We start from the raw sequence: 25,525 nt of genomic DNA on the forward strand, positions 1-25,525 counted from the left end.
GATTCATGATAATTAAAGAGAAATGATAATAAGAAAATATCACAACATGAAAGCTGTGGTGCTGTGTTGGCATTGACCCGTGAACTTTAATAGATACCTATGAGTAAGCTGTCTAATCAAACATGGATCGTAACCAGACTGTGATCTAAATAAAACAATTATTGTTAATAACCATAAAACAATATAATTATCCCAGATATCAACATTCTCTTAAATTCTAATGTTATGACTCAACTCAAAAAGTTTTAAATGAAAAGCCCTTGAAGTATATTAAATTACATACAACTAATTAAGCAATTTGTAAATTCCATTAAATGTGAAAATTTAACAAGACAACTGAACTATTTGCTCTTGATTAGGATAATCAGGTAGTGTCAGGCCGTATTTCTTGACTATTTCAGGAGGTAGAAACCTTCCACCAAGGAAATGCTTAGTATCATTCAAAATGTTTGGCCTGGCACACAGTTTTGGAGCTGATAGTGATATGAGCAGAGATGGCTTGAGAGAGCGCTCATTCACAGGTCCACTCTCCACATGCCAACCACTAGGGATATCCACACTGCAATTAAAAAAATAAATTAAGTAGAAACTAGAATAACACAATAAAATATAAAACAAAGTTGCCCTTCGTGTCAGTCATTTCTATGCTATCTTCTTTTAAAGCATGCAGTCAATTTTGACACTGATACCAAAGATAGCTAAGAATATATCTACATGTATAAAAAAATACCTGCAAACTGGCAGTCCACAATCAATCAGAGCATCCATTGCTGATTTTAGTTCATCCCTCACTGGTGGCTTAAAACTAAAACCAAACAGTGCATCCACCATAACATTATATTTATTCTTCAAATCTCTCGGTGGAGGGAGTTTTGTGACAACTTCTACTCCAAATTTAACACACTGTTCTAGCAAGTTCTCATATAAAGGCTTTGGGGTACGTTTGGGATAATAGATAGCAACATTGTATCCAAATAAGGTCATATGACGAGCTGCGACAAGTCCATCTCCACCATTATTGCCTGGGCCACATACAATCAATGCTTTTTGGTGGCTGGAAAAAGGTTATAGTTTTATTACATTACATAATTTACAACATGTTTTGTTTTACAAACAAATTCTACAGAAAGTAAAATTTAGCTAGTTTAAAAAAAACATAAATAATTACGTATAGGGAGGAAAACACTGCGCAACTGCAGCGGCAACACTAAGACCAGCTAGTTCCATCAGCTGATCCACACTGAATTTATATTCATTGAATAGTTCTTCATCCAATGCAGCGGCTTCGGTCTGGTTAAGGTACCGAATACGACCACTGCTACATTTCTTTCCACTAAACATAACGCCGGTTCCCCACACGTTAGATACCCGCAACTGAAACGTTATTATGGTATATTTAAATAGGGATTTAGGGTGGCTTGTATATATGCAAAAATATTTAAATTCTTATCATACGAACTTACCAATAAAGCACTGGTGAGTATTTGAAACATGAGCATTTATGAATTTTTGATCAAGATCAAACTAAATTATTTACTGACTAATTATTATTACAGGTAGTATTATTATAGGTATTTCCATTTGTGTCTGTCTGCCTGAAAGGAAGGAAGGATGGATTATTTATTTTTTGGATTCTTTTTTTGGAATGACATGACCAAATTTGACATTGACTTCTAAAATGTCAATCAAGTCGAGATTCAGATTCAGAAGTCCATCCATGTCGAGATTCGATTCGACTGAAAGGTAGGTAGGTAGGTATTCGTATGTAGGTAAGTAGCCACCCCTGAGAGCGCACGCGAGCAAGATTCGTCAATGACAACTTGTAATCGTAATTTGTAATCAGCACCAAAATCGAGACGAGAACTCGAGATTTGTTATTATTTGGACGACGATTATGTTATAGTTTCTTGATATTTACTGTACAGATAGTACCTTGATTGTTCATTTTAATTAATCAGACGATATATGTAACCAAACCAAAGAACAAAACGTAAAAAAATTAAAAGCTTAAAAAAAAACCTTTGACAACCTTATGTGACAACCAACAGGCTAAGCGTTTCGTTTTGACAAGACAACTGAGATCATCCATCAGCATCAGCCGTCATTCATAAAAATGGCTGCGCTCAGAGTATTCAGTCGTAATTTACCATATTTACGACAGCAATTTTCTGCTTTACTAGGAAACACTTCCCCCTCGGTTAAATTCATTTGTGTCGTTGTAGTGATTGGATACATATTGTCGTTTTCCGAAGTGGCTGTTGATGTTTTAAGTGTAACACCAGGGTATTTGTTGCCACCTTCTTTTCAACTGTGGTGTACTTTCACGTTTTGGTTCCTAGAGATCCACTTATGGGAGGTAGTGATTGACATTATTACCGTAGGCTTGTGTGGGAAGCTAATAGAGCCACTATGGGGTCAAATGGAGATGATAAAATTCTTTTTCCTGACCAACTTTGGAGTGGCATTTCTCACAACTTTCTACTACTTAGTAATATTTGCTTGCACGGGCCAAGCTTCTTACTTGTTTGATATACACGTCCATGGATTGGCCGGCTATCTGGCGGCTGTTAGCGTGGCTGTCAAGCAAATAATGCCAGATCATCTACTGATAAAAACACCACTAGGTAAGTACTTTAAATTTTTTCACATGAATTGAATAATTAATAGTTTACATATTATTGTACTATTTATTATGTTGTTATAGTTACCAGGTTTTCAATCTATTATGTGTGATAACAACAAAGATTTTAAACATCAAACAATTTATTAAATAGCACACCTTCATAGTATTTTTCATGTAAAAATTAAATTCTTTTATTAGTTCATAAGTATTTGTACTATTCGTAAATCTGTATCATATTTTTCAGGAAAACTCACAAACCGGTCATTGCCTCTGCTGATCTTAATTGTGGCCATCATTCTGTGGGCAGTAGGAGCACTAGAGGGCACATACCCGTGCATGTGGGGCAGCGGCGTTATACTCTCTTGGTTTTACTTGCGCTTCTGGCAACAACACAGCAACGGTACACGGGGAGACATGGCAGACAACTTCAGTTTTGACAAGTAAAACTCTTTATATTACCTGAACATTAAGATAATTTATGTTCATTGGTATCATGACTGTTATTGGCCTATGTGTAAAATTTGAATGACAAGGATACTTGACCAAAATGAAAAGTTGTCAAATGTATATAGCAGCAGCTGCTCTTCATTGTAATTCAGCTCCAGATATCCTTTTTATTCACTCATATTGCAATATGATTGACTACCTAGGGACTCTCTTAGGAGGTCATTCAACTACATTACTTGCAGTCAATCTAAGCACTACTACATAGTAATTGGAATTTTTGGTTAATGGCCATTGATATCATTACTACTCTAATTAAAATGAATAAAGAGACATTAAGGAAACAGTCAATTACCTAATTCTACTTATCATTGTTGTTAGTCCAAATATAAGACAAGCTGTTTATTCAAACATGATTATTTACAGCATTCTTAAATTACTGAAAAATGTGTTAAATTTTTTGCATGCTTGATATCTTGGAGCATATTAATCTCTTTATTATAATTCATCCTTACATATTAAAACAAGAATAATATAAAACTACTGTAATGATTTTAATGTGGTTACCAGCAATATTATAGTGTGATCACTGAGAATGATTTAGGTGGTGTGTGATGGGCCATTAGTTATTCAATAAATAAATATGTGTCATGCACATTCAGTCAACAGTTTTAATTGAAGAATACAGAAAAGATTCGATAAAATCTCCAAAGTTGTATTATTATTTATTAGCAATTTGCGTACATTTGCTCTATCTAGCTAGCCTAATAGGAAGCAGAGATGAGGCCTATGGTGTTAAACGCAAGCTCAAAAATGCCTATTCACTCTGTCTGACGTTTGATAAATGTGTTCGGATCGCAGCTTCTTCCCGACGGTGGTGCAGCCGCTGGTGCGCGGCGTGCTGTCGCCCGCGCGCCGCGTGCTGGCGCGGCTGGGGCTGTGCGCGCCCGGCGCGCGCCGCGTGCACCTCGCGCTCAGCCCGCGCGGCGTCACCATCTCCATGCCCGGCGTCGAGCCGCAGGACATGGAGAGGCGGAGGTGAGCGGCGCGGGCCGAGACCGACCTTGACAAATTTATTTAATACTAGCTTTTACACGCGTCTTCGCCCGTCTGATTTTGCCTCGGGAACTGTTAAGTTTCCAGGATGTCCTTTATTGATTTAATTTTTTGATTATGATTAGTATTTTAAATAATTCTTTATTTAAATGATAATTAATAATGACATTTCAGTCTTTGTGTTTAAATACAAATATTTATTATCTAAATGTTCAGTGCAATTACACAACGTGAGAGAGTGCTCGCTCATTCTATGGCACGTCCAGTCAATGGCGGGCAATAACCTGTGGCCGAGCATTGATGGACCGCCTAAGTAGGCATAGAATGTTTAGTTTAAATCAACCTTAATACTTACTATTAATCTTAAATATTTCAGGCAAATTGCCCTGAAGGCGCTAAGTGAGAGGTTATCTAAAACGTCGGAGCAGACGCGTCAGAAAAACTTATCTGCCAAAGTTAACATGGACGCTGTGAGAAAAATGCAATCTTCTCATGTGATACCTCAGTTCCCTACCGAAGCCCCGGAGAGCAGTCAGTCAACTTCAGGACCAGTGGAAGCCACTCTGGTCGACATAGGGACAGACACAACTCCACCCACGACCAAACAGTCATGATTAAAGTCAATTAAGTAAATATAAGGCTGTTCACAGAACCAATGTAGATACCTACATGAGTCTATGCATGGACAATCGTGCATTATGGACGTCCTTGAACTTATGACTGTCAATTTTTGCAATTCAGTTCGACTTGTTGGGAATAAGACTTGGATGAAAAAGTGTGAATGTTCAAAAATTAGTGTAAATATGGTAAAAATTACCACTGTTACGACAATACAGGGATGTGAAAAAGCATAGATTTAGTTGGGAGATGTTTTTGATCTCCCTTGAAGGGTTTAATTTTTCTTTCCAAAGTGATCTGAAATATAAGTGTTATGCCATGTTATTCAAAATTACTTGACTGACTACCTACTCTAATTTAAGAAAGTGTAATTTTTAAATATTTTTTTTTCATGAGTGTAGGAAAATTTTTGATGTCCATCTTGCACAAATGTCTTCAAATGCAAAGTCTAAAGAAGCAAACAATTAATATGTGATTGAGAAGGAAAATACTTAGGTATGTTTAATACGAAGCATGGCATGACTTCTGTCTGCTCAAAGAACTTAATTGTATTTTGTGTTCACCTAAAATAATACTTTGGGAGCATATTATGAACTGAAGTTTGAAACTATCTTCATATTTAATGAGGATCTTTTGGGGCTGTGATGTTTCTGATCTGTGGGTACTTTTTAGTTCAGTTTCAAAGTTCCAAGACAATTTACTGATCATGTGACATTGGTCAGACTGTCTACACAGACAAAATAGTTTTGTCAAAGTTATTATATTTAAAGATCTTTTTCCTAAAAAAATATGAGTGAAGTATTTGTTACATAGTGGCTATTATACAATCTGTGGTTCAGTTTGCTTTTATTTTTTAACTTTATTTCTTCATTTTGTGTATGTTTTGAGATGCAAGGAGCTGATTTGGACTTTGTTATTAATATTTTTATTTATTTTGTATTTAATTTTATATCAGGCTATCTGCAATGGAACTGTGAAGTTAATACATATAGTATTTGATTTTCTTTATAAATGTTCAGTGAATATGGTAAACATGTGTATGAGTATAAAAAAGGTAATATTTTTTGCAGATTTTAATGCATTTGTTGATGGTGGAGTAAAATGTTGATGAATGTGAAATATTGTAAATAGTATTGATTAGTGTTAATAAATAAATACCCAATTAATTATTACATAGTTTGTATTTTTGTTCATTACATATATTATTCCTTCACATGTCACAAATTAACCAATGTCCAATGCACTAACAGATCATTATGAAGTTTTAATACACTTGTCTCTATTATATATTATACATGTAGTTCATACATAGTTACATGAATAAATAATAACAATAAAGATGGGATGAATATAATAGATGCTTCAAATTATGGACAACATTAGTAGGAAACATATAAATATTAATTGGGAAGACTTGAAAAGAAAATAAACTGGAAGTACAAAATTTGCAAAACCTGAAAACTCAGCTAGTAAAATTATGGATAAATATTGCCCAAAAACTAGCTTCGGCACTTAGTTTGTGTCTTAGACAGCAGGGATATTATTATAGAGATCAATCTAATATACAAAGGGAATCTCGAATTTCAATATTTACACTTTTACACAGACATTATTAATCCATATACAAATAGATTTTCACCATTATGCAAATATCTATTAGCAACATTTACGTCCATACTACAGAAATATGGTTTTTAAAGTCCATAGTCATACGTCTGATTTCCTATAAAATGTATGAAACAGACGCGGTGTTATGTACATACATTGCCATAAATCTGTGCAAGTGAACACGTACCATGCTCGAGTGAAGTGAGAAGACGCCAGGGCTGACGTCATAATCGCAGTATGTTCGGGAATGTATAGGCTTGTGTGGCGTACAATCGTCCCTATTCAGCTGGTAACAATGTGGGCGGAGTCGATTCAGAGAGGTGGGTCGTGGCCGTACTATTTATTATATTAAGCTATAGTTTACGACTGTGATCACAATTCCAAAGCACTATATCATTTGTCTATTTATAGATTTCATTACATTCCACTACATTATAACAACAATCACTTCACAATATTCATACTACACTGTTATGGTGGCACTCATAATTGTCACTTCAGAACAGTCTTCTATTATAGGGCGGCCGGGGCTACCTGTAGAATAATAAATATTGGTTAATCTATATACTAAATCTAAAAGTTAAAAAACAAAACGGATGGTGGATTGTTCCATAATATTCTTATGGCTAGCTGCGCCCCTGGGCTTCGCTCCCGTGGGAATTTCAAGACAAAAAGTCTAACCCTATGTCCTTCTTCATACTTCAAACTACGTGTATGCAAAATTTCAAGAAGATTGAGCAGGTAAAGTGTGAAAGGTAACATACAAACAAACAAAACTACTTTCACATTCATAATATTAGGATATGTTAAGTTCTTACAATCTTTTAAATAACTTGCTATGTATACGGTATTATGTTAGCTCAAATTGAATCTTGCAACTGGATTTTTGAAGCAGATATATTCAACCCATAGAGTCAAAATTTTGTAAACACATTTATTTTTGATGACAAATGTATAAGAGCACGAGCATGAAGTCCAGGGTTGGCTCCCGATGACGGAACTCTTCAACTGTTTATAATGATTTTTTTGTCACATATCGAATGCAATAAGACAAGAAAAACAATTTAAACTTTAAATTATCCTTCCAGACCCTAAGCAGTCCTGAAATAGATATAACCCTTTGACAAAAAATGACATTAAAAAAACGGGTAGCACTCTGGGAGTGCCGGCAGAAGTGACATCTTGAATAATATTAACGTTGTGCATTTTTAACGTCTTACGAATTTTCGATCACGGTCACGTGTCTTGAAGCGAGTTTAACATTTTCTACCCATCACAAAAAGTGCACAACGCTAAAAAGTTTTCACTGCAAAAAATAATAAATAATGTGAAGGTAACCTGTAGTAGTGTTGCGGCCAGACGGGCGGCGCGGCGGGCGGCGGCGCGGAGTACGCGTCCGGCCAGCGCGCGCCCGCGCCGCTCACCGCCGCGCCCGCGCCCGCGCCCGCGCCCCCGCCCCCGCCCGCGCCCACACCCGCGCCCGCGCCCGTCGACATCGCACCGCCTTGTACATATGCAAAGCAAGCCGAGTGATATTGAAGTAAATTCTTTGGTCGGCGATGAGTTGAGCAGTCCATTATCACAGATGGCTAAATCCATTTATATCTTGTGGACAACTATTATGAAAGCTAGATAAGTTTATATTATAGATCCCCCATGTGGTTGACATAGTCACACAAAGTGCACAGAAGTCTTGTCAAAAATTTAGAAAAAAAAAAGCAATCGGCGTAATATTTGTAGCAAGAATACAATAATAAGTTTCTTTTTTATCGGTGGCCAATAAAACAGACACCAATTCAAGTGTTGTTAACTCTTTCCGAGTGTTAGTGCCAACATTGGTGTCGGTCAAACTGACAGTATGATAATAAAACAAATTTGCAAGATAATTTATAAGAAAAAGCCGTAAGCCTGTAGAGGTATAAAAGATCCATGACGGGCTCATGGTCACATTGTTTTGTTGCATTTCATTTATTTTACTAGCTTTGTCTAAATCTTCAAAATATAACTATTTTATTTATAGCCTATTTCACCACTTTCTAATATCATATTGTAATCTGACAGATAAGCTAACTATTTGATGATGTGATTATACTATTTATTTTTTAAGTTACATATTATTATATATCAATATCAGATACTTCATCAACAAGCAGTGTAACAGGGCCTTAAAATCTTTATATACATCAAGACAATTTATCAAAATTACTTAATATTCCTGTATGGAAAAACCTCTTTAAATAAATGAAAAAGACTTCGAAAAGATTAGGGCGGGGCAGGATTAATATATCCATTTTAGTAAATGACTTACCCGGCGGAGGCACGTAAGTGGCGGGCGGCGTGGAGTATGGCGGCGCGGTGTAGTACGAGTGCGGCGGCGGCACCGACAGGTGCGGCAGCACCGACACCGGCGCGCCCAGCGGCTGCGGCACCGGCGCCGGCGGCTGCAACACATGCCCTATTATTATTGAAAAAGTATAACTGGTTTCCGCAACTCTCGCCATACTAATTGAAGCGATGGTGGTGTAATAGTTAAGACGAAAAAAGATCTCAGCTAGGAATCCAACTCGTGCCACATCAGTTTGTATACCAATCTGAGCTATGTGCAGTAGTTTTCATCAGTGCTTCTCGGAAAGGAAAAACATCGTAAGGAAACCCTGCACTTCGGTTGATTATCTACTTGTGTAGGAAATGAAGAAGACAACGGTGCCGACAAAGTTGCGTGTGTTTCAATCCACGTAATGACCACGATCCTCAGCCATGAGTAATATGACTATGGAGAAGAAGAAAAAGATATTTTAATATAATGTTTTTTGTTAATATTATAAATGTATGCTAAAAATGCATTAGGTAGTAAATATTTGAAAAAAGTAGCAACTACACTAAATACATTGAACTCAAGGTACTGACCGGGTAGTAGGTGTAGTACTGGTGGTCCTGGTCCTGTATGGGCACAGTGATGAGGTTGGTGCGCGGGCGCCGCTCGGCCGTGTGCGTGCGCGGGTCCGCGCTCGCCGCGCCCGCGCCCGCCGCCGGCGGCGCCATCTCACACAGAGAAAGAGACAGCTATAGATCCCGTTCTATCTTCCATTTCGCTCATACAAAATATATGCGTAAGAAATACATGAGAGGCAACGAGAATAAGCGCTAACATCTTTTGTCCCTTATCACATGCCCAGCCTAATCCGGGAAGTAGTACGAATCTATCCGGGAAGCAGTAAGGAAGCTACACACAGGAATTATTATATATGTAACGTAACAATCCCTGTCTCTTATCTGAGCGTTTTCCTGTTTATTTTCGCCGCCGTAGAGCGCGAACACTTATTTTAAACTCTCAGTCACATTATCAATAATGAAAAGATACAAGTAGAAAATTTCAAGCATTTGAAATTTTAAAATGTACTTCCATTTCATATAAAAGCTAACTTTTCCTGTAGAAAGTCACATTTAAGAATGTGACCTCTTATAATTACCATGTTTAAACCGCCATAAAAAAATAATATATACTCACAGTTATAGGTTTGACAACAGCAACAGATGGTGTAGGAGGTTCAGGTTCCGGTTTGGAATCTGTGCCTGACGATATGTGTCGGTGGTTGATGTGGGCTTGTAAGTCACGCTGGAAATATCAAGTTTAATCTAGAATTGGCTACTTACAAAATGCATATAGTTATTTAAGTAACCAAATACAATAATGAAATGTAACTATCACTTTTATTTATTACGAGATTTACTAAAAAATAAAAAGTATCTCAAATGTGATTTGAATAGTTGGAAGTTGATTGAAAAAATTGTAACATTTTTCTCATGTTAAAGTTATGATTATTGTTATTATTTGTGTATTTAATGGACTATAATAGAATATTAGGAAATTATAAAAAAAACCTTGAAAAAATTAAATTAATTAAAAAGAAAACAAATTGAAAAAATTAACAATAACCTGTGACAAATACGTCCTTCGGCAACCTGTGTTGCCATACCGGGTCCCAGAATGTGTGCACATATACACAGTTCCGAGGCCTGTTTGCTCCACACGTAGAACCTGAAATGAAAACAGATTGCTATACACAAACAAGTAATAAATTAGAAACTAATTTATTATTTCTTAGTTGTCACCAAGATCTCAGGTGATCAGTCCTCACATACTGGCACTCTATTTATTTCACCCTATTCCTTAGCACCCTTGATGGCTTGTGGGTTAACTGGTACCTCTAAGTTGGCAGCGGTTCACAGAATCTACAAGTACATTCGCAAAACCTTAGTAAGTGCTTTGAGATCCACCTCAGATATAGTTTGTGTAAGTAATGAATAAAAGCTATCCTGTGAGACTAAGAGGTAATTATAAAGGTGGTCATACCTTTTCCCTACATCTAGGGCAGTGTGTGTGATCAGCCCTAGCACACGAGAAGCAAAACACATGCTTACATGGTATCTGAAACAAAAACAATGAAAAACTTCCTGTTAAAATAAATGAATGTGCAATAAATATTTGATTCCAATAGCATTTACTTTATATAAGAATCAATTTACATCATCAATATGAACAAATTAAACAAACATTGTATTTTCCTTTTTTGGGTAGAAAATCTAGCAAGTTATACGAACTCACCATGCGTCCATAGATAAGTATAGGTTTGGAACAAATATCACAACAATATATCATTGGATTAAGAACTTTTTCTCCAATAAGAGTCGCTCTATGACACCAGTCCAACCGGAGCATGGGTTCAGGAGGCCCTCGCTGCAATGTGGTGAACACTGGAGCTTCAAGCTGAGAAATATCAGAGGGGACTTCCACTGTGGACAAATTTGACAAAATGTTAATTGTTCAGTTTGAAGTTTCAATCTGACAGCACTATTGTCCTACCACTTGATCAAAATTAACAAGAATGTTTAGTTATTATTTAAGTCTTTTTAAAATTATGCAACCAAGTAGTATGAATTTGACATAACTAGGCAAAAGGTTAGAATAGTACTTGGTGTTGTCTTGTTTGTATCTATTTTAAGAGATCATATATTTTATAAACAGAAATCAATATCACTACTAACATTTAGGTGGCTCTGCGGACTCAGCCTCTTCCTTTGTCTCTTCCGGAGCCGGCTCCTCAGGGTCTTGAGAAGATTCTTCTACGGAGCATTCCTCTTCGTCACTGGACATTACCTTGGGCACCTTTTTGCCCCGGCCGCGACCTCTACCCCTGCCTCTACCGCGGCCTCGCCCTCGCCCACGTCCACGATTATTCCTTTTCTCGCTATTCATTGGGAAATTCTAGGAAAACTAGAGATGCGCTGTCGCTCACCTAACCTCAACACTTGCAACGTAACGAATCAAATACGTACTAAATGCGTTCGTACATATTATATACATACATATTATTGATAATCGCATACACGCACTATACATATAGGTATATTATTATTTTATTTTATCGTGGCGTTTTGGGTATAAGTATTTTAATTTAGAGAAAAAAAAGTGGCAGTCGCTTGCTTGATTGAATACTTGAATAGTTAGTTATTGTTTAGTGATGTCCATGCATGCTACACGCTACACGACCAAATCGATTGTAAATCGCCAGTTGGTGGTAAATAAACTAATCCTTTGCATGTAGACTAATAACTTTATTTTCCTGTTCTCTTAGTAAATTCACAAAAGTAGCACTTTTTTAAAATTAATTTATTGAACATAGTAGTTACACTATTATATATAAATATAAAATATAAATATATTAGGACAAATCACACAGATTGAGCTAGCCCCAAAGTAAGTTCGAGACTTGTGTTATGGGATACTAACTCAACGATACTATATTTTTATAACATATACATATATAGATAAACATCCAAGACCCGGGCCAATCAGAAAAAGATCATTTTTCAAAATGACCCGACCGGGATCGAACCCGGGACCTCTCGGTTCAGTGGCAAGAACTTTACCACTGCGCCACCGAAGTCGTCAAATATTGTAAAATTGTAACTATTGTAAAATTAGGCCAGTCCTGTAATATAATGTAAATAGTTTTAAGAGTGGTAAATAAATAAATATTATATAGTACATCTTCACACGAATTATGTACAATAAACATCCTCTAAAAGATTTCTATACAACAGTGTATTACTTTTGTAGTACCTACAAATAATGCAATGCATTTTTTGCTCTCTACTCTTGCTATAATATCTAAGTATTTTTGTGAAGAATAACTATATGTGAATATTTTTTAGATTAAATATTAATGAATATATGTTATTAGATATATTCATATATAAGAAATGCCTATGTGTGATTCGGTTGTTTGATTACTAATCAAAACAATCGCATAAAATCAAACTACACTACCACCATCATTTGTTTTATTCCGTTCCATTTATATAGAGCAAAAATATTAAGATTTCGTGCCCATCCCTACAAAATAAAGTAGGTACATAATATTTTAGTTTTATTTTGAAAAAGAATAATAGATAACAAACGAATTCATGAGAGGAACAAGCACAGACCATTTAGGAACAAGGAATGCCAGACTGTTATCTGTCAATTCTGTCATTTGCATTTGTCAAATCGTAAACCGGCTTTCAAAGTTTTGTTTGTCAAGTCAATGGCTTCGAATTTGTTTTCAAATTATGTTTTGTTGAATTACACAAATAAATTGCTCAAATTGGTTTTTCCATTATGGCAGACGATGGCTGAAGTAAGAATTCTACCGTGAGTAACATTTTTATCAGCTTGTATTGTAAGAATGTGCGAATCTCTTGAAAGAATTGGTAAAAAGTCTTCTTCTTCTCTGTTAAAACCGACAATTTTATTTAATTACCCCAAGATGATGTATATAAGAGACAAGGAGACCGTCCGCGAATGATGTATCATTGATCTACAACATAAGAACGGCGTAAACTTTATCCATGTGAATCTGTGGATACTGTCGTTTTTGCAGGACTACCTACACTTGACGCAATACCAGTTAGTAGTATACAGACAAACTACACATAGATATTATAAAACATATAACTCGAACATCGTAACAGGAAGCAAAATCTAACATAAACCATGGTATTTCTATTATGGCATGAGCACACTGAACGAGTTTAGCTTGTGTTGTAGTTTCATACAAAAAAATTGCAATTTTTTTATTTATTTGACTATGGTCACCTACAATATTCCAGTCATCTTTTTGAACCTTATTCCTAGGAAATAAAATTCAAAAGTATTGCTCAAATTTTACAGCTGGCCACATTATTTGAGTGAGTTTTTAATATTCAGTAAACTGATCTTTGCATGCCCTATTTCACCCATACAAAATTGTATTTTGTAAGTTTGTAACAAATTATAGTCTCATTCTGTGTCCAAGGTTTAATCTATTATTATGCTAAATTCTTAAAATTGGTTCGTCGCTTTGATGTGTAAATGGAACATGCAGACACACATACGCATACAACATATTTGCATCCTTATCTTGGTACTATCCAAACTGTGCTACTTTTTTATATAGTCTGTTTAATTCAGCAAAGACCTTCCCTTTTTGTCTTCCATAGATTTCTACCTACTTGATATTAAAAAAGAGAAAGTAAGTTTGTTTGTTAACAAGCTTTAACTTCTTCAAATTTTGTACACATGTATTAAAAGTATTACAATACAAGCATTATTAAGAAGGAGTTACCATTCATTCTGGAAAAAATGACTGTAAAATAACTTCCAATATGATATTATGCAGGCAGAGCCACAGGCAAAAGCTAGTTTATAATATTAGGGATAGGTGTTGTATTAATAATTTGTTTGGCCAGATGAACTCAAACACTCAAGAGGTCAATGTCGCAATATCAAATGTTTTAAACATGTGTTTGTCAGATTTTTTAATGAATTTTTATAAGTTACTCTGAACTGAGGGGGAAAATCGAAACATTCTAGAAAGTTTGGTAATACACTTTTATTATTTTTTCTTATTTATAAATGAAAATATATTATATATGTATATATATTATAGATATCTAATTTTTATAGATACTACAGGTATTTAATTTAATTTATAAAATTAATTATAGATATTATAGATATTGAATGAAATGATTAAATTACATTCATATGACTTGAAAAAAGCATGAGTCTGTAAATTACATGATTGGCCGATTTACAATAATTGCTTTTTCATAAAGTAATTTTGATTTTGTCATAAATAAAAATATGAATAATTACTTTTTTATAAGCTAAAGAGCTAAGATGTATTTTTAGATTTAGTTGTTCTTATATGAAAGGTAGAAAATTATAAAATCTGATTACTTTCAGATTTAACCAATATCCTAGCCATAACTTACGAAAATCACGTTGCATTTAGTACATTAAAGACTAATAGAATCGACACCCTGATATTAAATTTGTTGGGTACTCTTCCGTGTATTAAAAAAAACTAGGTAGGTTATAATAAGTGCATACATAGCGAATTATGATTATGATTTCAAATATCTACCAAGCCAAGTTTTATTCGACTTTTTTTCTGATAATCAACAGCATAAACCTGGTAGAAGGTGTTTTCATGTATGGCTAATTTATCACTTAATTAGCTAATTAAATTACCTATTCAATAATTCGTTCAACATAAAGGTAGGTAGGTATATATGTTAAAATTATCAAGCCTATTGTTATTATAGTAAACGAGTAAATAAATCAATGGAATAGTGAGGAATATTACTGTGAATGCGCCATAAGTATACCAGTGTTTGGAAGTTGTAAATCAGTAACGTTTACTCGTTTACTTTGTTCACTGATCAAAAGTTTATTTATATATTTTTGTCTTTTGTTTTTTTTTTGCACGCTGAATAAAATAATGACTATTCATTTAAATTTTTCGTTTTTTCCCGTGTATCTAAAAAAATGAAGTAATAAACAATGCCATTCTAAAAATAGATATTTACAAAATTTTGCTCCAGAAACTATTTTCACGCAATATTTACTGAAATATTACAATAACATATTGTGGTCCAGACACTGTGTTTAGTGTTTTAATTAATTTAGAGCCAGTATTTACTCTCTAAAGAATGTATACCTATACGTAGGTAAAGACACAATTTCAAGAAAGTTGCTCTGTTAGTGAAAACCCGATTAATTTTCGTTTTAGAAAGAAAATCAAAACGTGGGAACTTCGTGGGTTCTAGGTATTTGTAGCTGCCAACGTGCACAACAATTCTCATTTTTGTTGTTATCTGTCGTTAAAAGGTTACGCAACTTGTGCAGTTTACTGCTCCGAGATTCAGAGGTATAGTTTCTGGCACTGGCTGCTTTTAACGCGGTCAGGGTCGGTTGACGCTCCCTACTGCTACTGACGTTGTATAGAAGTCATATGAGTGTAGCTAAGGGCCGGAACACACTGAGTGTGTCTTGTGCCGCGTTCAAAATACGTCAAGTCAACTACAGCTTGTAAAAGGTCCTCGCAGAAGATATGATTACACTTTTAAAAGTAAGTATAGGTACATTTTAACCTATTAGCTCAGCGTAATGCTCAGCTCACGTATGATACGCATGGCATGTATGACTGTGGTGAGGCCATGTAGGTGAGAAATCTATTTTACACGGAGATAAGTACCATATACTTACCACGTATGTATACATCAATTGTAAATTGGTACTTTAATCAAATTTTGCTTTGAATGTTTATGATTAACAACAAAAATTGCCAACTTGTAAAGTATACTAACTCAATTCAAGATGATAGAACAAAAATTAAAATGATGCAACTAGTAATAATAAAAATCGTATCATGCATCGAATTTGTTATGTACTTGGGTAGAATTGTTGATTCTTGATTGTTCCTATTACGCTTTTCTGATTTGCCTGGAAAAGTACTAAAACCGACAACCATTTCTAGAAAAATCTTTGGATTTGTTCTGATTCATACCGTACGATGTGGCAAGATTTATTACTTCTTTTAATGAATCTGAGAATATTAAATGAAATACATAAACAATGATCACGAGTACATAACCTGCGTGTTGCAGAGCAGTTTACAGGTAAGGCCCATGGGTTGGCGGTCGACAAGTCGGTCAGGGCCGGTTGACGCTCCGTCGATAACACGACTAGCCACAAATTGATGATGGACTGTGAAGCGTGCTGATAAAAATCTATTAGTTTGCCGAGATGATTGCGAGTTTTATTGTTTTGTTTGCTTTCATGGTGGAAAAAAAAATCTTTATTGTTGTGGTTGCTGCTCTTGATTTGTTTGCTCTAAGCTAAAGTACCTAACTCTGTTTAGTTGTAAAAATATCTACACTCATAAATTGATTTTAGACAGATGCCTGAGCAATTTATCTACGTCTCTACGTTGTACTTACAGTAGTATTATTATTATTATTATTTTTAATCTCCACATAAAAAGTAATAAAATTAATTTGCATTATGGTAAATTTGGATTTTAAACCATGTAATTCAACGATTCCAATGTTAATGCCCGAAACAATAATGCTGCCAATTTATTAAAATTTTGAAAATTTACTTGGCAGTGGTAGAGACTTTTTCCTAGAAAACTATTACTAGACTATACATGACGTGTCAGAGATATTCATTCCTTAATGTTTTCTTTGGTCCGCTGATCAAGTTAATTGTACCCAATCACCTAAACACGCATAATTATGATGATGACATACCAACATCAGGTGCTTATCATCAGATTCTCATATCAGAAATGAATGATGCCGTGGATGCATCGTATTTACTGGTTAAAGAACGTTTAAAGCCTTGGTGGAATCAGCAGTTAAACTTTAATTTTTTGTGTGAAGTTAATACATTAAATAACATATGTTGTTTTTATTACATGCTTTATAAAATTCGGAATTTTAGTAGTGAGCCCTCTTCATTTTTGTTAAGCAGTATTTTATCATTTTGGTCTGAGTTCTGCTTCGATCTTTCTGACAGAATATGTTCATCGTGTCACCAAGTGTATTTTTCATACACCGAAAAAACGTACAGACAAAACCATCTATCCACCTGATGTAAGTGTGAGATGCATAATTAAGTTGTTTTGTGTGACGTGTATTGAATGCGATGTGATGTTAAACGTGTATTGGTGTCCATATCCTTGACATGTCAAACATATTTTTGTCACATCGTTTTACATGTCATGATCTGGTAAACTATCGCAGTATTTCCAGTCATGGAAGGATCAGATATTTTCGATTGGAGAATAAATCGTATATCTTCCTCTCAAAAATTAAAATATCTCCCATGTTTTCAGTGCGATAACCTTCACTGATCAACTCGAGAGGCTATGCACGAAAAGCCATTAGAGATTGTAAAAATAATTTTGGCAAGAATTTCATACTTCCTCGTACTATCTGATTTTCGCCACGACGTTGTTTCAGAGATTACCCCGAATAGACCAGCATGTCTGTCAGTTAGCCACATTTCTCGAAAGTTGTTTCCGCAGATTTTCCCTGTTCGTGTATTCCCAAACTCTTAATTTTACGGTGCGATAACGAGTCGGTAAATATTTGCATTACTCTGAATTTCCAAATATCGTTTGCTTGTTTGGTGTTGAAACGATTAATATTTGTTATCATTTCATGCGCTTTTTCATTCATAAAGAATCAGGGATTAAATGTAACTACACCACGAAGTTGAATCGCTGTTATTAGAGCAAGTCAACCAATAAATTTCATATATTTATAGATGTATTTATTGCAACGTCCAGACATGCACAGGGCTCTAAGATAGCTTTAAAAACCCCAGTCCTAGTTTATAAATAAATTTCACTGGCGGATACAAAAGTTGTCATCTACTATAATTTGTTTATGCATAAAATGTGATGTGTCGATGGACAGAGTGCGGTATAACAAGGAATCCTAAACTACAAAGGCACTTATGTCGATTGCTGAAGGATATTATAAACCTTTCGTATGAAATCGAGTTTTGCGAGTTATTGCTTCTATTTCTGAAAAAATGTAGTAAGTATAACTATCGTTTTAGGTGACTTCGATCCGGCCTGTCTTGCGAGAATTTAATCAACATTTGCCTGGCCTTAGATTATATTTATTATAACAATGTAATCGTTAACGATTAGCATAAACCTAAATTCCATTATACCCACCGGCCTCCAGTGGAACATTACCCCTCAATAATTTATACAGGTGTTTAAAATGAGAACATTTTATGCGCATTTTGTCCGACATTTTAGCTCACCCGAACGCAAATTATTGTTTTCTAATAAACGTTGGCTATATATCTGTGAGCCGTGAAACAGGTCCAGGACCAGATCTCCACAGGTACATAGTAATTGCTAGATAATTCCAAACGATATCCGTTGTCTATGATTGTTAGTTGTTGGCCCCGGTGCAGCTCGCCGCAGGCTTTCCATCTCGCCCAGCTTATATGAATTAAAGTGATATTATTTATAAGTAAGAATGAAAAAATATGCATATAGGTATTATATTCTATCATGATTAAGTCGTTTCGGAACTGACTTCTTAAAAATTGGTCCATCAGTGGAACTAATTTATTCTACTTAAACTATTCTTAGCCATCTAAAGACTTGCTTATTACATTGTTGCATATTTTATATTATAATATTCCCCCAATTCTCTTTCACATTTAAAGTTTAAAGATTATCAAGAGGCAGATAAAATTGATAATAGAGCGAATAATAATCATGCTGACGCCAACACGATTATGACCTGTGCGATAGCAACTGTAACCGGAGTGTTACCGACTTTGTGCCGTTTGCTACCTTTTGTGATATATAATGTTTTGTAAAGTTTTATTGTAAAATAAATATGCTCCTAGTATGTTCCTCTGCTCAAGTCAGGCGTCTTATCGTATCGAGACCTAAAAAGTAAAGCCGAGTATAGAATCAAGCTAGGGCAGTAACCCTAGACCCTTGGTTAAAATTCAATCAGCTTCAGTCACATGCAAACATGGTAATTTCCCGTGATATATACCGTTCTTTGTTGACTTCTAATTGAATATGGGATTCTTTTCTCATACATACGTATATCGATGTACATATCAATCAGGATCACATCGAATATATTGTATTGTTTATCATTGGCTGTGTTCCTGACATATTTTTTTATGTTCAATAATTTTTTGTTGATAATACAAGTCAATGATTGCACATTTATATTTATCACTTGGCTTGAATCGTTGAAAATATAGCCATATAGAGTCCATTCGAAGTGCAACACTGTTATAATGACCTATCCTGGGGCACTTGTGTAATTTCTGATGCAATCCAGTATGACAATTTCATTATTTACGACACGACCACGTGGCTTTTAAGTACAGGCTGACTATTTGGACAGTAGCCAATCTTTCTAGTAGATCTAGTTCGTGACACTACAATTTCAAAAAAAGTCAACAATCGAACCCCCATACAAATTAATCGACAACTTGGTAAAACTTTGTATGGAAACTATTTTTTTTTTATTTCACTAAAAAGTGTCCTCTAAAAAGTTTAATTTCTGATCCTTTTTTCATTCCCATAGTATTATGTCCCATTGCCCCAAAGGCTGTCTAATTCACAATCTTATGATTGTGCAAAAAAGGCATTACTTATCAGACTCTTGTTTATTTTGTCATCCTGTATTGGTATAAGCTCTTTCATTGTCAGATTTTGGAGCCTTGACTTGGATTTTAATTTGAACCAAATAATTGTACGAGTGGATTACAAATCCATAAAATCCATTCGAATATATATATATATAACCTAAAAACAAAAAACATTGTCGTAATAATTAATTCGTTAAATCTTTGATCAATTGGAAAGCATAATTCCAGTCTAATCAAATTCCAATTAGTTCCATACTTTGGGTTGGGATTGAATGACATGTATTATTTTACTCCATTTAGATCTAAAACGGGTAATTTGTGTTTTCTGGCTATCTAAATAATTGCAATATAAATTTTTCGATAAAATTCTGTTATCACGGACAGTATGTAGAGCAAGTGGATTCAGTGTTTATGATTCGCATCCGAAATCGATAGGTCGAGTGGCATTGACCCAGTCTTATTAAAGGCAGTGTGTTTTACACCAAATATTTGCTCTGGTTTAAAGATCCTTACTTACGTAGGTATCAACCGCATTTTCCTTAAACGAAAAAATATATTTCACTGTTCTGAGGTCTTCGTCCTCTAAAACTTTCAACTAAATTTGAATTCGTTCCCTCATGAATGTATAATAATACTTGGGGTGCAGTGTAACGGTAGACTAATGTGTTTTTGGTATATTAATCTTTATAATGGGCCGTTAATGCCGTTATCTTTTGGGAGAGTGATTCCTATTTTTACATCTCGACGTTGGTTAAAGTATTTAGATAAAAGATTAAGGTTGATCGTATGTTTCTATCTTGCGCTCTCCTTGACCCAATAGTTCGTGATGCTTATGTGATGTGTGTGTGACAGTATGCTTTGAATTGGATTAGATTAAATAATAAATTCTAACAGTTTATTGAAGCCGCCAACATTTTGATAGGCTATTTTATTCGTATTTCCTCATTCTTGCAGATATTGCAAGATTTTTTATATTGTTTCAAATTGAGTATGTTTAATTTATTGGCGTGAACCTAAAACTCCGAAAGTGTAATCCTTTGATTGCCGTAATTTCGTTGATTTATTGTTGATATGTATCGATTCGTAATACTTAACTATGTACCTACCTAATTGCCCTCAGCTATTATAAGTTTTTAAAACCACTTTGTAACAAAATCGTGATCTGTAACTACCTTGTAAGGAATAGTGTTTTATTTAGTATCATCAGCACCAAATTTGAAAATATATCAATCATATTATGGAGCAAATGTTTTACATTGGAAGGCTAATCTCTCATTGATGCAGAAGTATCAGTTAGAACTGATTTATTATTATTATAATGACGCAAGTCTTCATTAATGAGTTCTCTAGCGAAGATATTGTCTTATGTTATACTTACCTTTATTGTGGACGTCGATGGGATTGTTTGCTTTATTAATTTAAATCTTTAAAACGCAATGTTACTTTGCTAGAACCGGTTCTCCTTCTACATCGTATGACTTGTCGGGAAAATAAATTTGTTGTTGCTTTGTATTTTGCATAGGTACTTAATATTCACAGAATACTTATCTACTACCTATTGTGAAGTATAACTATCAGGTACGCCTCTATATACATTTTCATTATAACTTCTACGACAACAAAAACGTCATAGTAATTATGTTTTATCTATGTATATCATTATCCTGTACTATATTGTTACAATAGTTACGCTATTGTAACAATATTCTTGATCACGTTGACAAATAATTTACATCTGACACGACTTATTTGACTCTTTGTAAGTAGACGTTATTCTGATGAAATAAACGGTTAAAATTTGCAATCTGTATTTCATTACTATGATGAAACCGACAGTGACTCATATGAAATTGATTATATTTTATTACAAGCTTTTATTTAACTTGCAATGTAATTATGTATGTCCCTATATTTATTAGGGTGGAATCTTGAAACTCAATTTTGAAGCAGATATCTTCAGCCGATCCAGCTGAAAGTTTGTACACACGTTTAGTTTTGATGACAATGCATTATTATAATAATAAGCATGATGGTGCACCCAGGAAGGTCTTCACACGTGGAAACTCCTCAATGTTTTACTGCTAGAACATGATTTTTTTGTCACACGTAGAATGCAATAAGATCTCTCTGACAACAAAAAAAGCTTGTATTCAAATGTCCTTTTTGTAAAATACATACATATGTATAGTTTACGTTACAAATGAAAAACTAGAAGTAATTAATGCACGACCGGCTTTATTCCATATTAGTGAAAGTTATCTAAACAGGCGATCTTGAGTAGATGAGGAACATGCAGACGCAGTGCATGTGCTTACTATTGCACGCAGTTCCGCTCGCGTGCAATTTCTTGTTGCGAATGCAGCATTTTTTATTACATCAACGACTATGAACTAACTCCATCATCGTACAAAAAATTGTTAGTCGTCGAAATAACCCACTTTACATTAAATGCAGCCAGTTTCATTGCGAGTGATTTGCTTTTTACTAGCTTCACTTCACTGATGTTTAATCGCTTTTTACGTGAGGGAGGATCCACATAAAGTGGTTGACACCATATTTTACATGTCAGTGACTATATTCTCTACGTATACGGCAAAGTTGTAATAGGATAGCTTGCGAGAGGCAATTACATTTTGGGAAACGAATCATTATTCTATAATTTTTGTGTTAGTGCCCTGTCTTGCGTCATTATCCTTTGGCAAAATCATACTACGCAGCACATGACTTTGGTTTTACAATCTCTTAGCTTGTTAAAAAATTATGTAAGCACTTTTTCTGTAGTTACTTCAATTATCGCGGAAACGCGAAACGCGGAAAGTGTAGTAAAAATTTTAAAATATCTTATAAATGTACGTCGACTCTTGAGCTTCTGAATTTATTGCTAATACCGACTACTTACACGTATACGTGCCCAAGGTTGAATCAATATCGCGAAATGAACACGGCGTAGTCGCAAATCGCTTTTTTTAGGGTCACGTGCGTAAATAGAACAGACTGGTTTATGTTTTACATGAAAATCAGGAAAATGTCGGTTTATTTACTGAAGGAGATTATATTTATTAGTCTACGTGCAGGATTATTTTATGATATAATGATAGAACTGCCATAAATTTAGACCCGTGACTGTCAGGACCTGTGCTTGGTTTATATATTGTTTGTGAGGATAGTCTAGAAGATATTTCTAGATCTCGAGATCTTAAATCTGTATTATGTTAATTAGTCATAGCCCTACGCAGGTTGAGTGTACAATGATGAGACGACATTGGTATTTTATAGCAACTTGTGATTGTCACCAGACTCGCCAGTTTCCGTCGCGGTCGTGTGGTCAGAATAACGAGACAGCCACTTGAAGACTTTATTCGTAACTATCTTTATAAACGACATCCTTTTTAGATATTTAGGTTCATTGAATTTATTGAAGTTCCTAGAGCGTTATTTTAACATATTATTTATGGAATTACTAGCTGTTGCCCGCGGCTTCTTCCGCGGCACAAAGTAACATTTATGTAACTCTCCACAGACACCACCATTCCAACTATCTCCACATTAAAAATCACATTATTTCATTGCTTCTTTTTAGCTTGAAAGATATTCACTTTCACATTACTATTTACTTCTTATAATACATGCGTAAACAGTCTTAATTTGAAGGCCTTAAATATTGGTCTAAACTAGTTCAGACTCCAGTCCACCTAATAATCGGCAGATCTAATTACCGTTCCACAAGCATAACTTTCTTAAATAGGGCACCAGACGACGTGAAAAGTATAAATCTGTATTATCTTTGTTGACCTAGCTGAAACCACGCCACGTGACTGTATGCTCCCAAGGGTCACCTGCGAGAGATACGATATCGGTATATAAAGTATAATGTGTACAGATAAAATTGATATCTTCTTAAATTTATTCCGTGTCTTCAATCAGCTACTTTCCCGGTAATGCGGAACCGAAGGCGCCACTTCGAGGACACTACAGTTTCCTGGACAGAATATAGATACAGGAAAACTGAATGATCACTTTAGCGCTCATCGTCCCTTCTACGGACATTGTCTTCTTGATTTATTGTTTTAATAATGTTGAATCGCATCGTGTCGGCGTTTCATTTAATCGTTGGCTCAATATGCTCTTTTTCTTCCAATACAGATGCATGTTTTTTTTTCAAATTAATGACGACTAAACTAAATTTATAAATTTAGGTTTTTACAATGAAAAAATACAAGATTTGAATGATATTTTTGGAAAAGTCGTCGAAAAGCAATGTTTTCTTGTTTGTAACTTGTTACGCATGGTTTCAGGAAAATATTTATCAACATTGACAGTTTTCTCCTCGCTTATGAATTTTAGAATTTTCAGCAGTTTCTATGGTCAGCATTTTTGACACAGTAAACAGATTGTCGACCTAGTTTCCAGCATTGTTCGCAGCATCGACACATGCGGCGCCTGGCCAAATCTATTTTAGATTTTTATCTGCGTGGCTGCGCGCGCGCTGTCTGCTAGGTTTAATTTTTTTGCAATGTTTACAATAGGTACTACTACGTGATTTATTGATTTGCGGTTTTATATTCATCCAACACCTCCCTATTATCATCCAAATTAGATCAAATCAACTAAATAGTTTGAATTATATGCGCGCGTGAGGTATCAGGCCGAATCGCAAAGTCACTATGACACAATGTAAGAGTTTTGCTGTGGTTTATTGGATTCCAATTCAAATCACCCGAATATATAATTATATTTAAATGAGATTTATATTATATATGACCTATCTTGCACTCTTGTTGTTTTATTGTATAAATAAAAACAACGTTTGTAGTAAATTTAACGATATCTGTTGCGATGTTTTGATTATTGAATATTTTCATGTCTTCATTTGCGCATTCGATAACGTCACCTAAGTAAATATGTCATTTTCATAGTTGATAACATAATTGCCTACATGCACTTACGTATGTGCACCCATATATTGAAATTTCTCGGTAATAGTCCAAGATGAGTAATTTGCGCTCCGGTATCTTGATCGAGTGCTAATCTGATCTGCTCCCAATCCCGTTATCAGTTGCAAACATGTTACACAAATTGAAGCTAAGCCAAGCGGGCTAGGATTTGGACTTGCCTCTGAGAGGCGCAAGTTCGAATCTTACACTTTATGTACTTACCTCCTGAGTTTATAGAGAATTCTGACTCGTGGTCATTTACACTTCATCGATCACCCTGATCTGCCTTCGAAGTAGAATACAGTGAGGAAACCTACTAGACTATTTACTTGTAAGGAATAAAACGGCGGTGCGCCTGTTAAACCTACTATATTCACGTGAATTTTTGTATCAATGTGAATCATATATGGTACTTTTCACCGACCACTGTGACGACCCCTGCACTCTATTGGCTGATTTATCAGTGTGTATGAAACTACTATTATCATCGCCAAGAAATAAATTGATAATAATATCCCAGGATTCATAATTGGTTGTGTGTGTTTTATTCCACATCATCAATACATATAATAAAACAGGAAAAAAAGTGTTTCTGTACATTGAAGATATTTAAATAAAACAAATTGAGATCGATAGATAATCCAGTGGTGGTTAACATTATCATTTGATCTGCCTTCCGGACTTCATTCCACATTGGATTTCTGTAGAAAATTAACGATTTGTATA

The 25,525-nt window shown here is 34.9% G+C and overlaps 4 protein-coding genes across 4 annotated transcripts in view; 2 read left to right on the forward strand and 2 right to left on the reverse strand.

Moving 5' to 3' along the window:
* Positions 1 to 158: 158 nt before the first annotated feature.
* On the reverse strand, positions 159 to 1,654 carry Naxe (NAD(P)HX epimerase). Its single transcript, XM_053747238.2, has 4 exons — positions 1,464 to 1,654; positions 1,169 to 1,374; positions 731 to 1,054; positions 159 to 559 (listed from the first exon to the last, which is right to left on the reverse strand). The coding sequence occupies exons 1-4, from the start codon at positions 1,497 to 1,499 to the stop codon at positions 325 to 327; spliced, it is 801 nt and encodes a 266-aa protein (XP_053603213.1). The 5' UTR covers positions 1,500 to 1,654; the 3' UTR covers positions 159 to 324.
* A 398-nt stretch (positions 1,655 to 2,052) lies between these two features.
* On the forward strand, positions 2,053 to 5,913 carry LOC128671082 (uncharacterized protein). Its single transcript, XM_053747237.1, has 4 exons — positions 2,053 to 2,624; positions 2,868 to 3,063; positions 3,929 to 4,105; positions 4,500 to 5,913. The coding sequence occupies exons 1-4, from the start codon at positions 2,114 to 2,116 to the stop codon at positions 4,735 to 4,737; spliced, it is 1,122 nt and encodes a 373-aa protein (XP_053603212.1). The 5' UTR covers positions 2,053 to 2,113; the 3' UTR covers positions 4,738 to 5,913.
* Positions 5,904 to 11,884, reverse strand: Hakai (hakai). The gene is made up of 9 exons (XM_053747236.2): positions 11,396 to 11,884; positions 10,956 to 11,143; positions 10,704 to 10,778; positions 10,287 to 10,388; positions 9,858 to 9,965; positions 9,257 to 9,391; positions 8,658 to 8,790; positions 7,688 to 7,853; positions 5,904 to 6,883 (listed from the first exon to the last, which is right to left on the reverse strand). The coding sequence occupies exons 1-9, from the start codon at positions 11,604 to 11,606 to the stop codon at positions 6,880 to 6,882; spliced, it is 1,122 nt and encodes a 373-aa protein (XP_053603211.1). The 5' UTR covers positions 11,607 to 11,884; the 3' UTR covers positions 5,904 to 6,879.
* A 1,040-nt stretch (positions 11,885 to 12,924) lies between these two features.
* The window catches only part of LOC128671076 (MAP kinase-interacting serine/threonine-protein kinase 1-like), a 60,572-nt gene continuing 47,971 nt past the window's right edge, over positions 12,925 to 25,525 (forward strand). The window contains exon 1 of the mRNA XM_053747222.2: positions 12,925 to 13,043. The gene's annotated coding sequence lies outside the window, so the exon portion shown is untranslated. The remainder of the gene's footprint in view (positions 13,044 to 25,525) is intronic.

Source organism: Plodia interpunctella, chromosome 6, assembly GCF_027563975.2.
Source record: "Plodia interpunctella isolate USDA-ARS_2022_Savannah chromosome 6, ilPloInte3.2, whole genome shotgun sequence".
NCBI lineage: Eukaryota > Metazoa > Arthropoda > Insecta > Lepidoptera > Pyralidae > Plodia > Plodia interpunctella.